Raw genomic sequence first — 13,914 nt, forward strand, 5'->3', positions numbered from 1 at the left:
ACTCCCGCGGATCGCGCCGAAAACGGCTAGAGAATGACCGGGTCCTGGGCCGCACAAGCGCACGGCTGACGACCTGCACAGGTCGCAACGTAAAACATGGCGACGACCATGCGCGAACCCAACTTGTCAATCAGTCTCCCCAGCGCTAGCAGAAGCCCAACCCCCCTCCTTGGCCAGCAGCACGAATCCCGGCCAAGTGTGGCGGCACTGGACACTGTCTGCAGCCGGCACGCTGGGTACCTGCACGCTTGGGGCCAAATGTGGCCCGCGCAATCGGGAACACGGCCCACCAGGGGCAGAGCATCGCGGGTGGGCTTGCCGATGACGCGCCAACACCACACGCGTCATGATGACGCTGGCATGGAGGGGGTGGACCGACGCCGGCCCCAATTTCAGCGTCGGAATCCACTCTCTGCTCGATCACCGATCATGATTTCGGAATCGGGCTGTGGAAAATCCAACTCCTTGTATTTACAAAAGTTGGAGGCTCTGTCTTATTGCGTAAACATTGATGAATAGTAGGTTGTTTTGAATGTGGTCATTCAGGCATTTGGTTGGTTGACCTTAATTCTCTTTTTTCATTCTTTGGAGTTGATTCCCCTTCTTAACTCCCCATCTGGTATTATCAATGGTCATTGGTTTCTCCCATTCCTTCGGGGAGTACAAACTCCCAGCTCATCTTTAATGCTAATTCTGTTTCTCTTCCGACATGCGGAACATCGTGATGCATGTGGGAGTTTAAATTTCAAGAATTAAACCTTCATTCCCATTTGTTTCACAACTTCAGCCAAAAACTTGATCACTGCCTTATTTTCCAGTAGTTTTTCAAGTTAAGGAATCTTTTCATTCTTCTCAGAAGCTGCTCTGGCAAGTGTAGTTGTCTTTGTTTCAGAGTTATCTTGAAACTCTTATATAAGTTTAAAAACCTTACCTGGGCATTCATTTATTTTCAGACTGTTTCTTCCATGGTTACTGACTGCTCCTTGCAATCTTTCAATTAATTCATTTGACCTTCAATCTATTTCGTAGAATTTTCCTGAGTTGCTTTCAAAGCCTAGATTGGCTCTTCCACACTGCGATAGCATCCTTCATGTTAACCAGCTTGGACTGAAGTTCAAGAATTTCACCTGATGATGTGTTAGTTCTGCTTTAAAGCAACTTTTCTGATTCATCAGCAAGTCTTCCTCCTGTTATCGGCATTCTCCACAATGCTTACTGGAGAATGTTGATGCTTGAGGTGGGCAGCACGGTAGCATAGTGGTTAGCACAGTTGCTTAACAGCTCCAGGATCCCAGGTTCGATTCCTGGCTTGGGTCACTGTCTGTGAGGAGTCGGCACGTTCTTCCCATGTCTGCGCGGGTTTCCTCCAGATGCTCCGGTTTCCTCCCACAGTCCAAAGATGTGCCGGTTAGGTGGATTGGCCATGCTAAATTGCCCTTAGTGTCCAAAAAGGTTAGATTGGGTTACGGGGATAGGTTGGAAATGTGGCCTTAAGTGGGGTGCTCTTTCCAGGGGCCAGTGCAGACTCGATGGGCCAAATAGCCTCCCTCTGCACTGTAAATTCTATGATTATCTATAAGTTAATCAGGATTTGACTGAAGATCTACTTTTGTTGAAATAAGTCATCGTCCATTTGGGACAGAGACAGAGGAGAAAGTTTTTCTTTCAGAGGGCTGTGAGACTTTGGAATTCTCTTCCTCAAAAGTTGTTTGGGACAGAGTCTTTGAATATCGTTAAGGCAGAAGTAGGTAGAATCTTGATAATAAAAGGGGGTGAAAGTTTATTGAGGTAAACAGGAATGTGAAGTTGAGGCTAAAATTAGATCAGCCATGATCTTATTAAATGGTGGAGCAGGTTCAAGGGACGGCACAGTGGTGCAGTGGGGAGCACTGCTGCCTCACAGCGCCAGACCCTGGTTCAATTCTGACCTTGGGTTACCCTCCGTGTGGAGTTTGCACTTTCTCCCCGTGTTAGCATGAATTTCCTCCGGGTGCCCTGGTTTCCTCCCACAGTCTAAAGATGTGCAGGTTAGGTGGATTGGCCATGCTAAATTGTCCTTAGTGCCCAAAAGGTTTAGGTGGGGTTGCTGGGTTACGGGGATAGGGTTGGGGAGGGGGCCTGGGTAGGGTACTCTTTGGGAGGTTCGGTGCAGACTCGATGGGCTGAATGGCCTCCTTTTGCACTGTAGGGATTCTATGATTTTAAGTTGCTTACTCCCACTCCTAATTTGTATGTCTGTATGTTCTCATTTGTCCTTGGGGCGGCACGGTAGCACAGTGATTAGCACTGTTGCTTCACAGCGCCATGGTCCCAGGTTCGATTCCCTGCTTGGGTCACTGTCTTTGCGGAGTCGTTTTTTTCAAATGTATTTTATTACAAACATGTATCAAATCAGGTTGCAGCGAATAAACACCCTGGGAAACATACTTCCCAACAATCAACTATACAGTCCGTACAGATTTTTCCCTTTTCCACACCCCTTCCTGCAACGAACAGCCCCTCAAACATGGTCAGAAACATCCCCCATCTTTTCTTAAACACCCCTGAAAAGCACCTTAACTCATACTTTATCTTCTCTAATCGCAGGAAGTCGTACAGGTCACCCAATTAAGCCCCAGTGGCAATGCCGACCGCCACTCCAGCAAAATTCACCGCCTTGCAATCAGAGAGGCGAAGGCCAAGACATCGGCCTTCCCCCGTTCCATGAGCTCCGGCTTCTCTGAAACCCCAAATATCACCACCAAAGTGTCTGGGTCCACCTCCTCCTCCACTACCCTGGCTAAGACCGTGAACATTCCCGCCCAGAATCTTCCCAATTTTTCACAACCCCAAAACATGTGCGCTGATTCGCAACCCCAAAACTTGTGATTCGCTAGCCCCCGCCCACACCTCTCACACCCATCTGCTACCCCCTGAAATAACCCACTCATTCTCGCCCAAGTCATATGCACCCTGTGCACCACGTTGAACTGTATCAGGCTCAAGAGGAGGTCCCGTTTACCCTATGCAGTGCCTCATTCCATTCTCCCCAATTGATCTCCCATCCCAACTCCGCTTCCCATTTTTCCTTGATCTTCACCACCCGCTCGCCTCCATGCTCCCCCAGCCATTTGTATATATCCCCAATTCTTCCCTCCCTTTCCACATCCGGAAGCAGCAGTTGCTCCAGTAGGGTGTATCCCGGGCAACCCAGGGAATCTCCTCCAGACCTTTTGCACAAAGTCCCTAAACTGCAGATACCTGAACTCACTCCCCCTCGGCAGCTGTACCCTCTCCCTTAGCTCCTCCAGACTGGCAAGCCCTTCCTCCGAATACAGATCCCTCACCTTAACCAGCCCCACTTCCCTCCACCTCCTGTATATACAATCCATCCCCCCCGGCTCAAACCCATGATTCTCACACAGCTGCGTTCGCACCGACATCCCTTCCCGCTAAAATGCCTCCTCAACTGATTCCATATCTTCACCGTCGACTTTATCACCGGCTCCCTGAATACCTACTCGGAGCCATTGGCAATGCTGCCGTCACCATCGCCCCGAAACTAGACCCTCAAACTGGATCCCTTACAAGATTCCTCCTCCATCCTAACCCACTCTACCTCTTCTCCTTCCCACCACTGCTGCACCTTGTCCACTTTCGCCGCCCAATAATAATGAAGCAAGTTCAGCAACGCCAACATCCCATGCTGCCTCTGCATCTGTAGCAGGATCCTCCCCACCCTCGGCTTCTTCCCCGCCCATCCAACGTCAGAAATGATTGTGTCCACTTTCCAAAAAAAGGCCTTTGGTATAAAGATCGGGGGCGAAATTCTCCGACCCCCAGCAGGGTCGAAGAATCGCCTGGGGCCGCCGAAAATCCCGCCCCCGCCGTGGCAGAGATTCTCCGCCACCCGGGAATTGGCGGGGGCGTGAATAACGCCCCGCCGATCGGCGTGACGGCCGCGCCGATCGGCGAGGCCCCTGCGGCGATTCTCTGGCCCGCGATGGGCCGAGGTCCCGCCGCTGGGAGGCCTCTCCCGCCGCCGAGGTTTGAACCACCTCTGGTGGAGGCAGGATCAGCGGTGCGAGCGGGCCCCCGGGGTCCTGGGGGGGGGGGGGCGCGGGGCGATCGGACCCCGAGGGGTGCCCCCACAGTGGGCAGGCCCGCGATCGGGGCTCCCCGATCCGCGGGCGGGCCAGTGCCGTGGGGGCACTCTTTCTTCTCCGCCGCTGCCACGGCCTCCGCCATGGCGGAAGCGGAAGAGAATCCCCCAGCGCGCATGCGCCGGTGGTGACGTCAGCAGAAGCTGACACTGACGTCACCACCGGCGCATGCGCGAACCGGCGAAGGCCTTTCGGCCGGCGCCAGGCGGCGGGCCTGAAAGGCCGCTGGTGCCGGTTTTGTCGCCAGTCGTCGTGGTGCCAACCGCTCCGGAGCGGGCCTAGCCCCCAAAGGTGCAGAGAATTCCGCACCTTTGGGGAGGCCCGACGCCGGAGTGGTTGGCGCCATTCCCCTACGCCGGGACCCCCCGTCCGCCGGGTAGGGGAGAATGCCGCCCCGGAAGAGCTTGAAAGATAAATAAGAACCTCGGGAAAGATAAACAAGAACCTCGGGAAAGATAAACAAGAACCTCGGGTCTTTGCGGAGTCTCCCCGTGTCTGTGTGGGTTTCCTCCGGGTGCTCTGATTTCCTCCCATAAGTCCCGAAAGATGTGGGGTGCAATTCTCCGCACTCACGACGGTGCGGAGAATAGCGGGGTTCGTAAAATTTTACGGCCACGCTAGTCTGACGCCCTCCCGCTATTCTCCCCCCCCCCCCACGCCCGACTCCCGATACGAATCGCTGCCGCCGTTTTTTTACGGCCAGCAGCGATTCTCAGCTGGCGGATGGGCCGAGTTCCAAGCCCTTTACGGCCGTTTTTACGAACGGCAAACACACCTGGTCTGGCCGTTCGTAAAAACGGCCGTAAAGTGCCGATTTTTAAAACCATGGCACCGATTGGCACGGCAGTGCCACGGCCGTGCCAAGGGTGCCATGGGCCCGCGATCGGTGGGCACCCATCGTGGACAGTAGGTCCAATACCCGCGCACTCTTTGTCCTTCCGCCGCCCCGCTGTATCACTTCGCGGGGCGGCTGAGGGGCATCCCGGCCCGCGCATGCGCGGGTTTCGCGCAAATGCGCGATGACGTCATCTGCACATGCGCGGGTTGGAGTCTTCCAATCCGCGCATGCGCGGCTGACGTCATGTGACGCGTCAGCCGGCGCAAACTCTGGCAAGCGGGCTTAACGAAATTCATTAAGCCCGCGATGCCGGAGTTTACGGCGGCGGCATGCTAGCCCCGACCGGGGTCCAGAATCGGTTCCCGGTCGGGGAGGGGGAGGCTGGCGTCAAACCCGCCCGGATTTGACGCCAGCCTTACGATTTCTCCCTCCCTGGGAGAATCGCGCCCGTGCTGTTAGGTGAATTGGACATTCTGAATTCTCCCTCCATGTACCTGTACAGGCGCCGGAAGGTGGCGACTAGGGGATTTTTACAGTACCTTCATTTGCAGTGTTGATGTAAGCCTGCTTGTGACAATAATAAAGATTGTTATTAAATTCATCCTTCATATGTGATAGTTACTTCTCCACACTGATCAGCTGTTCCTTAGAAGAGCATAATTTCTCTGCTCTATCTTTCAAGCTCAAATCCTGTAATTGCATTCCTGACTATTGTTTCTGAGGCTATTCATGCTCTTCTGTGCAAACATCTACTTCGTCTTCGAGGTTCTTGATTTTCATTTGGACCATTTATTTTTCAATAATTTGATCATTGTAAATATTACTTAAAGGGATGAGGGCAATGGCAAACATTTAAAGAGAGCTCGAGTGGACTGCAACAATTGTTCATTCCTGTCTGGCTTGGAAAGGTGGCCAAACCATGACTTACAAGTAAAACTAGAGTGATGGAGGAAAGACTGTTGACCCTGTACCCCTGCAAGGGAAAAAGCTGCCAGCTGCCAGCCGCTGCCATTCGCTATGCCTGGGCACAGGTGGCAGAGGCCGTCAGTCCCATGAGCAACATTGTCCATACCTGCCAGCAATGGCGGTATAAACTGCACAACCTCCTCAGGGCAGCCAGGGTGAGTGGGCAACACTGTGCTCCTGGTACTAACCCATTTCCCGTGCAGTCCCAGACAACAGTGGTCCACTCCTTCTGCTCTATGGTCGCCAGCATTCAGATCCAGGTCGAGACCAGAGTGGGCCTCCAGGACTGGAAGCACCAGGTGGCAGGGGAGCTCAGGGGATAGCTCTGCTCACACTCCCATCCCGTGGAGTAGCCCAAGGGCTATCGGGCACCCTGAGGGAGGAGGAGGTGCTGGAGCCCTTGCCGGTAACTCCCAGAGGGAAGGTGTCGGAACACCGCAGCACCTTGGACCCCTGTTCGTGGCCCATCTTGTGGGCAGCGGGCAGAACATGACAGCATCACGCCACCTGGGATACCCGAGCACCAGCCAGATCCATCAAGGCCTGATCGCCCCTGAAGGGTGGGATGTGATGTGCGTGCCCCTGGCCAGTTTCCCCCCCAAGTCAGTGAATCTGGAGGCGATCAGAGTGTGCCGTGTGTGTTGGCCCTGACGCACACGTCATGCGGCCTCCCGTACCTGCCTGGGCCCATGCCCTGCCAATCCCCGCCCGCGCCCATGCCCTGCCAATCCCCGCCCGTCCCCATATCCTCCTCATTGGAGGAGGCCACGGCGTCACTTCCTCCTCCAGCTCGTCGCTCCTCTGCTGCGCAATGTTCTGGAGGACGCAGCAGGCTGCCACAATGCAGGCAACCCTCTCAACGTCATATTGGAGGGTCCCTCCAGAGTGGTCCAGGCACCTGAACTGCATCTTCAGGAGGCCAAAGCACTGCTTGATCACGCTCCTGGTTGGCCGTCTTTGTAGCGCGTTTCGACATCGGCCTGTGGTCTCAGATAGGCGTCATCAGCCATGACCGCAGCGGATAACCCTTATCGCCCAGGAGCCAACCCGCCAGCGGGGGGGGGGGGGGGGGGTCTCGAATATGTCACGAATCGTCGCGTGCGACAGATGAAGGCATCTTGCACACAGCCTGGGTACCGGGCGCAGGCGCGAATGATGCGCAGTTCATGGTCACATATGAGTTGCATGTTCATCGAGTGGAACCCCTTTCGGTTTGTGTAGAGTGGCCTGTCACCTGCAGGTACTCATAGGGGGACATGCATCCTGTCAATCACCCCCTGGACCCGGGGCATGTCGGCGATGGCTGCCAACCCCGCTGCCCAGGCATCCTGATGTATCCAGTCCACATTGAAGTAGTTGTAATGTGCCGACTGGACATGCAGTGCCTCATGAAAGCGCAGATGCACCTGTACTGCAAGCTCTGTGAGATCCCGGACAGGTCCCCACTTGGCATCTGGAAGGACCCTGTGGTGTAAAAGTTAAGGGGAACCGGGACCGGGTGTCCTCCCCTATACCCCCGCGATGCCAGATGCATCATAATCTGGCAGATATGTTGCACTGCCTCCCTGCTCCGCCGAGGTCTTCAATGGCATGCCTGGTCAGGCAGGTCCTCGAACAACAGGAGCTGCCGGTACACATGAGGCCTCATGCAGGCCTCCTTTCCACCTCCTCCTCTTCGGCCTGTTGGGCAGCCGGCTCTCGAACCTGGGCCTCTTGTTCCTCTTGAGCATGCTCCGCTGCTGCATGCTCCGCTGTTGTAGCTTCCTCCTCCTCAAGCGCCAGCTCGTACAGCTGCAGGGCATCCCCCAGGACTGCAGCAACTAGCAGAAAGGCCACCATTGCTGGTTGAATTCCAATATCCATTGTCTGCCGGGAGTGAAAGGCCCAACATATTAGTATGGTGCGTACCTCCATGCTCAACCAGGTCCAATGGGCTACATGGTGCCCCCGGCTGGTACTGCGGACCCTCACCCCTCATGTCCCCCCCGATCCCCATCCTCGCACTCCTAACCCCGTTGGTGGCTGGCGCTGGTGCCCATCCTTGATGCCAGGGGTACCGTCAGCTGGTGCCGCCCTTGCCAGCGGCGCACTCCGTGGCCCCTGTCCAGCCCACCCATAGGGGTTACAGTGGGCGTTGCCGTTGAGTGGGCTACCTGGTGCCCCTCTGACGGGTGGTGGCTGAGTTGGGGGGGTATGGCAGAGGGTTGCGTGTGGGTGTGGGGGGGTTTTGGGGGCACCCATATGGCTGGTGTCATCCTGCAGAACCAGGGGCCAAGGTGGGTTGTCAGTGGGGTGCACAGCAAGATGACTGCCTTGCAGGCCGCAGCAATGATGGTCATGCCTGGATACCACCCCAGCCCATGGGGGTTAGCCCTGCCACTCAGCCCATTCCTCTGTCACCCCCACCCACCCCGTAGCAGCCCCCCCCCCTCCCCCCACCTCAGCTAGCTTGGCCAGTGTCCAGCCCAACAGCCCACAGTCACTCCTCTCTTTGTCTTTCCTCCTGTCTCTCAGCAGCCACAATGCCGGTTTCACGATTTTAAAAAGCATAACTGATCTGCGCCATTGGGAATTCGGCCCATTGGAGACAGAGAATCACGGAAGCCCCAGAGAATACCGGGTCAGAGCCCCTAATGATAAGCAAACGGTATTCACATTACGTGCGTTCCGGAAACTATCGAGGCGATGGAGAATTGTGATTTGGCATCAAATCGGTGCCTGCCACGATTTTGCTGTTGGAACCAATTCTCCACCCAATCGCGTTACCTAATTCCGGTGTCAGCCGATGGAGAATCCTGCCCAATACATCCAAATTTTCAGATGAGGCAGGTGGGAAGGTGAATTGTGAGAGGATGCAGACATGCTTCAGTATGATTTGGACAAGGTGAATGAGTGGGCAAATGCATGGCAGATGGATAAATGTAAGGTTATCCATTTTAGTAACAAAAACAAAAAGGCAGATTATTATCTGAATGTCCATAGATTGAGAGAGGGGCATGCACAACGAGACCTAGGTGCCTTCGTACACCAGTTGCTGAAGGTAAGCATCCAGGTGCTGCAGGCAGTAAAGAAGACAAATAGTATGGTTGGCCTTTGTGAGATTACAGGATCAGGGATTTCTTGCTGCAATTATGCAGGGCTGTGGTAAGACCACAACTGGAATACTGTCTGCTGTTTTGGTCTACTTATCTGATGAAGGATGTTCTTTCTATAGAGGGTGTGCAGAGAAGAAGGTTTACCAGAATGATTCCTGGGATGGCGGGACTGACATACGAAGGAAAGAATGAGTAGGTTAAGATTATATTCGCTGGGTTTTAGAAGAATGAGAGGGGATCTTATAGAAACATAGAAAATACTAACAGGGCTAGATGGGGTAGATGCAAGAAGGATGTTCCCAATAGTGGGGTATTCCAGAACCAGGGTGTCACAGTCTGATGATACGGGATGAGCCACTTAGGACTCAGATGAGGAAATATTTCTTCACTCAGCCTGTGGAATTCACTACCACAGAAAGCAGTTGAGCTCAAAATATTGTATGTTTTCAAGGAGTTTGATATAGCACTTGGGGCTAAAAGGATGAAAGGTTATGCGGGAAAGCAAGAACAGGTTACTGAGTTGGATGATCAGCCATGATCACAATGAATGACGAAGCAGACTCGAAGGGCCGAATGGCTCCTCCTGCTCCTATTTTCTATGTTATCTGTACATTTTAAGTATCCTGTGGTTTTCCTTTTTGTTCCTTGGTCATTTGCTCGAAATTTACATTTTCTGTTCTTGCTTCCACCTTTTCTTTATTCGCCCGCAATTTGGAACGCTATTATTTTGTCTTCAATCATAGTCAACTGGCTCAACAATGCCAAAGATACTTTTGCAGTTTGTGTAACACCTTGGGAATATCAAAAAGATTTATTTTTCAGACTTTTGGAATATTCTACCTCTCTGGCTCCATTGTGTGGTGGGCTTGGGAGTTTTCTTTTTCTCTTTTGTAGCTTTACTGGGAGTTTTCTATCCCTTTTTTAAAGTTCTGTGCATTCCACAAATTGAAGGTTAAAGTATTTGTCAAAGGGGGCTTTTAATATGTCACCATTGGTTGAGAATTAATCAATGCATTGCATTAGGATTACTTCAATAGCAAGTTCACCAAAAGAGAATAAAAATATGTTACATTAGAATTGACCCTTAAATGAATCCAAACAGCTCTGGCATGATAGTTTTTATATCTGTGCTCATTTAAAATTAAAAGTGTGTATGACTTTAAATACTATTCAGAATTCCAAGATGGTGCTGCTGTCCATTTCTTCTCAATGAGGTCCCCCGTACTTGTCAATTTTAGTGGGCTCTTCCAGTAATGGCGGTTGCAATTTCTGGATTTTAAGTTTTTAACAGTGGATCGCTGAAGTGACGCTTTTTGAGTCTTTCCTGTAGTATCTAATATTGCCATTAAACCATTGATTCCTGGCTTTTGCTGAGGCTTTTAACTGCCAGTTATATTTTCAATCCTTTTTTTTCAATTGGAGAGACCTCGACTGCCAAGTGTTCAGATGCCAACTCTGGCTGTTCGTGGTGCATTTTAAAATGTCAATCTGACAGCTGCTGGCTTAAAGGCTTTTGTAAACACCATCTGGCCAAGCACTTCAGTTTTTTAGCTCACTCTGTAGGTCTTCTGACTCTACATCCTTTGGGTATTGATGAAGTCTTCTGCTGCAGTGTGGAGTTTGATTTCTGCCTTCAGCTTTCAATCCTTCTTTGAAGCTTTTCTCTGGCGACTTCCTTCTGTAACATCACTTCTGGTGCTTTTCATCGGCTCAGAGTGCTGCATTTTTAATCTTCAAAGGGGCTGGCTTAGCACACTGAGCTAAATCGCTGGCTTTTAAAGCAGACCAAAGCAGGCCAGCAGCATGGTTCAATTCCCGTACCAGCCTCTACAAACAGGCGCCGGAATGTGGCAACTAGGGGCTATTCACAGTAACTTCATTGAAGCCTACTCGTGACAATAAGCGATTTTCATTTTCATTTTTAATCTTCAAGGTTTTAAATTTCTTCTCCACTTTCTGTGAGGTTCTGGGTTGCTCTGATAGCTGCCATTATGTTGTAAGAAATAGGGCCATAACTTCCTGGAACCCAGTGTAGGATTTAGGGAGTACCCCAAAGATGGGCTGGGAAAGTCTCCCTTGGAAGTCCCACGGCACGGTTTACCTGGCAATCATCCAGAGGGACTAACTTCCCCTGGGCAATTGCATTGGGCTGTGAACAATCCAACAAAGCGATTTAAATTGCTAACTTATCAACCAGTTTTAGATTCATAATTAGTCTGAAAGAGTTCGAAATGAAAAAAGCACTATTAACTTCAGCCTAACTATTTGAAAGACCTAAACCAAGACCCCCATAGGACACCCTCACACACCCCCAACTCCCACAAAGGAATTCCCACTCCCACCCTTTCGCCCCCTCCTCAACAAAGCATCCCACCTGCACAAGATCCCTTTACTCCCAACCTGACGGACACACACTCTTGACCCAAACCCCACTCCCCGGCCAAATACACCCATCCCCGACTCAACCCACCACCACCACAGTAAGATTCCCCTTATCTTTTGATCATAAATAAGGTCTCAGTCCGGTTGTATGAATGTATAAGCAATATTTATTTCTTTAAGAACTCATTTTGGTACATTCACACAAAATTAAATCGAAATACTTTTTCTGCATGCCTTGAGGCACCAATGAGCGAAAGCAAAAACTTCCAAGATAAAAGTGACTCCAGATTTACAAATTAAAAGTAATTTCAACAAAAGGCCTTAAAAGTAATTTTTACGAATGCTTCAAGGATTCTCCGACAGCTAAAATTCCTCTCCCTCATCAGTTAAATGGATCACATTCTTAAGGGAATCTTTATCTGGGTTTAGCCCCTTACTTTGTTTCATTGGTTCTAATTCTCAGGTGAAACCCCCTTGATTCATTCAGGAAAGTGTCAATCACTTTCCTTAACAGGCGATTGGTTAATTAGACATTAATCAATTACTCCAAATTAATTATCTTTCCCACGACTCTTGCCCCACGTTAAAACTCCCCACGTCACGACTGATCTCAGTTACAATATTGTTTCAAACTCGTTGAATGTACCCTCATATCGCTCACCCTCCCCTGCTTACCCGCATCACCACTCGCCGATGTCTGAAACTACCCCCCCCACATTTCCTTAACTCACCGCTGAAACCTACCTTCTCCTTTTCGATGGGCCCTTTAAACTTATCTGCTTTATGACAGCTAGTGCTGTAAAAAGGCGGCATGCCCTCCTTCACTCATTTCCGTTTACTCACCGCTGCTGGAACCCCTGAGCTGCTTCACTTCTTCAGTCTCACGTGGCCCCAGTCAGGAAGGTCAGGTGAAACAAGCATTTTGTATTTTAATTGAAGGTAAGCTGCTGCGTAGTGACAATCCGCCGCTGATTGCCACTTGGAGCATGTTCCAGGCCTGTGTATAGCTCGGTCAGTCTCATGAAGAGGTTCTGAGTCTGATATAGTTTAACAGTAAGTTCTTATTTATGATTTGTAACTATATACAAATATACAGTATAAAGTTTAAGACAGGAGCTGCCACCATGCTTGCCTCTACACATGTCTTTCTCCCTGTAAGACTGTCCTCTGCAATAATCATATGTTACTTTATGTTACTGCGAGTGGTACTGTTCTGAGTTCCATGTTAAGCCTTTCTATGCCAGACCCTAATGCTACAATTGCCGCCCTAGAATATTCTAAGAGTGGTGTAATTTTGATGTACACCTGTAGTTAGTATTGCGCTGGGCATTTTTCTCAAATGCATGCCTATTCAGTTATTAGATGGAAATCATGCAATTCCCATGGAAGGAACAATTCTGTTAAAACAATAGTTCGTAAAGTTCTAATAAAGCTTGTTTATTTGTTATTTATAAATTGGAATAACCCCTAATTCTAATAGCATTGTCTTCCTTTCTGTTGCTGTAAAGCAGAGGGTAGGGAATAACAGATGAGCTAAGATATACCTATGAGTTTGACTATTCCATTAGTTCTAATATTTCCTTTTAAGTGCTTAACAATTCATTCCTGGTGAAAGTTCAGGACCCGTTCATCATGTTTTTGTTTCTTTCAGATGTTGGGATGATTCCTGTGAAAAGGTGAGAATGTGCCATTTTTCAAAACCACTAAGTCAAATAATGTTTGAACATCTGTTGACAGTACATCGATAAATTGATTTACTTCACAGAATGGACCATAAACAATTCCAGCTTTTCTAGACTAAATGCAACTTCTTGAAAAATGTGAAGAAAAAGATTTTACTGGTACATGCACAACACATAAAAGTAGGTCTCTCGGTTTTCTCTGACCAGGTTGATTGGATTAGAATTTGTTGGTCACTGCATCATCTGAAAATGTGACGGAGCCTCTTCTGTCTTGTTGCCAATTTGCACTTGTAAATTTATTACTTCTTTTATGGTTGACCTTCAAGTTATTTTTGTGTTAGTTTGACTCAGTTAGTAACATTCTGTGCTCTGAATCAAAAGTTATGTGTTCAAACACATCTATGGATTTTAGCATGTTAATGAGCTGTTAACAGTTCAGCATACAGGGTGCCATTTTTCAAATACGATGCTCAATTGAAGTCCAATCTGCCACCTCCGGTGAATCGCACAATCAGAATAAGAGTTGTCCTGACCAATTTGATTAATCACTGAAAAAGCAGGTTATCTGATCATTCCTTTGCTGATCACAGGAACTCACTGCTTGCAAATTGATTGCCAGATTTACAAACATAGGGCACAATCTACTGGCCACGCTGCGCCCGAAAAGCAACACGCCTTTGCACAACATGGTGGGTAAATGACAGGAAACCCTGCTCCTGGGATCTGTGCAGCTTGCCACATCTCGCAAGATCCAATGCGATCTAGTGAGACATTGCAATGTGAAGCCTGTCCTTTATGGGCAGGATCAC

At 49.9% G+C, this 13,914-nt stretch overlaps 1 protein-coding gene across 4 annotated transcripts in view; it reads left to right on the forward strand.

Moving 5' to 3' along the window:
• Positions 1 to 13,914, forward strand: part of ush1c (Usher syndrome 1C) — a 352,756-nt gene that overhangs the window by 94,008 nt on the left and 244,834 nt on the right. For all 4 annotated transcript variants that reach the window (XM_038807797.1, XM_038807794.1, XM_038807795.1 and 1 more), the window contains exon 6: positions 13,075 to 13,099. In XM_038807797.1, the coding sequence (XP_038663725.1) occupies positions 13,075 to 13,099 (25 nt within the window). The remainder of the gene's footprint in view (positions 1 to 13,074; positions 13,100 to 13,914) is intronic.

The sequence above is a fragment of the Scyliorhinus canicula genome, chromosome 9 (genome assembly GCF_902713615.1).
Source record: "Scyliorhinus canicula chromosome 9, sScyCan1.1, whole genome shotgun sequence".
Lineage (NCBI taxonomy): Eukaryota > Metazoa > Chordata > Chondrichthyes > Carcharhiniformes > Scyliorhinidae > Scyliorhinus > Scyliorhinus canicula.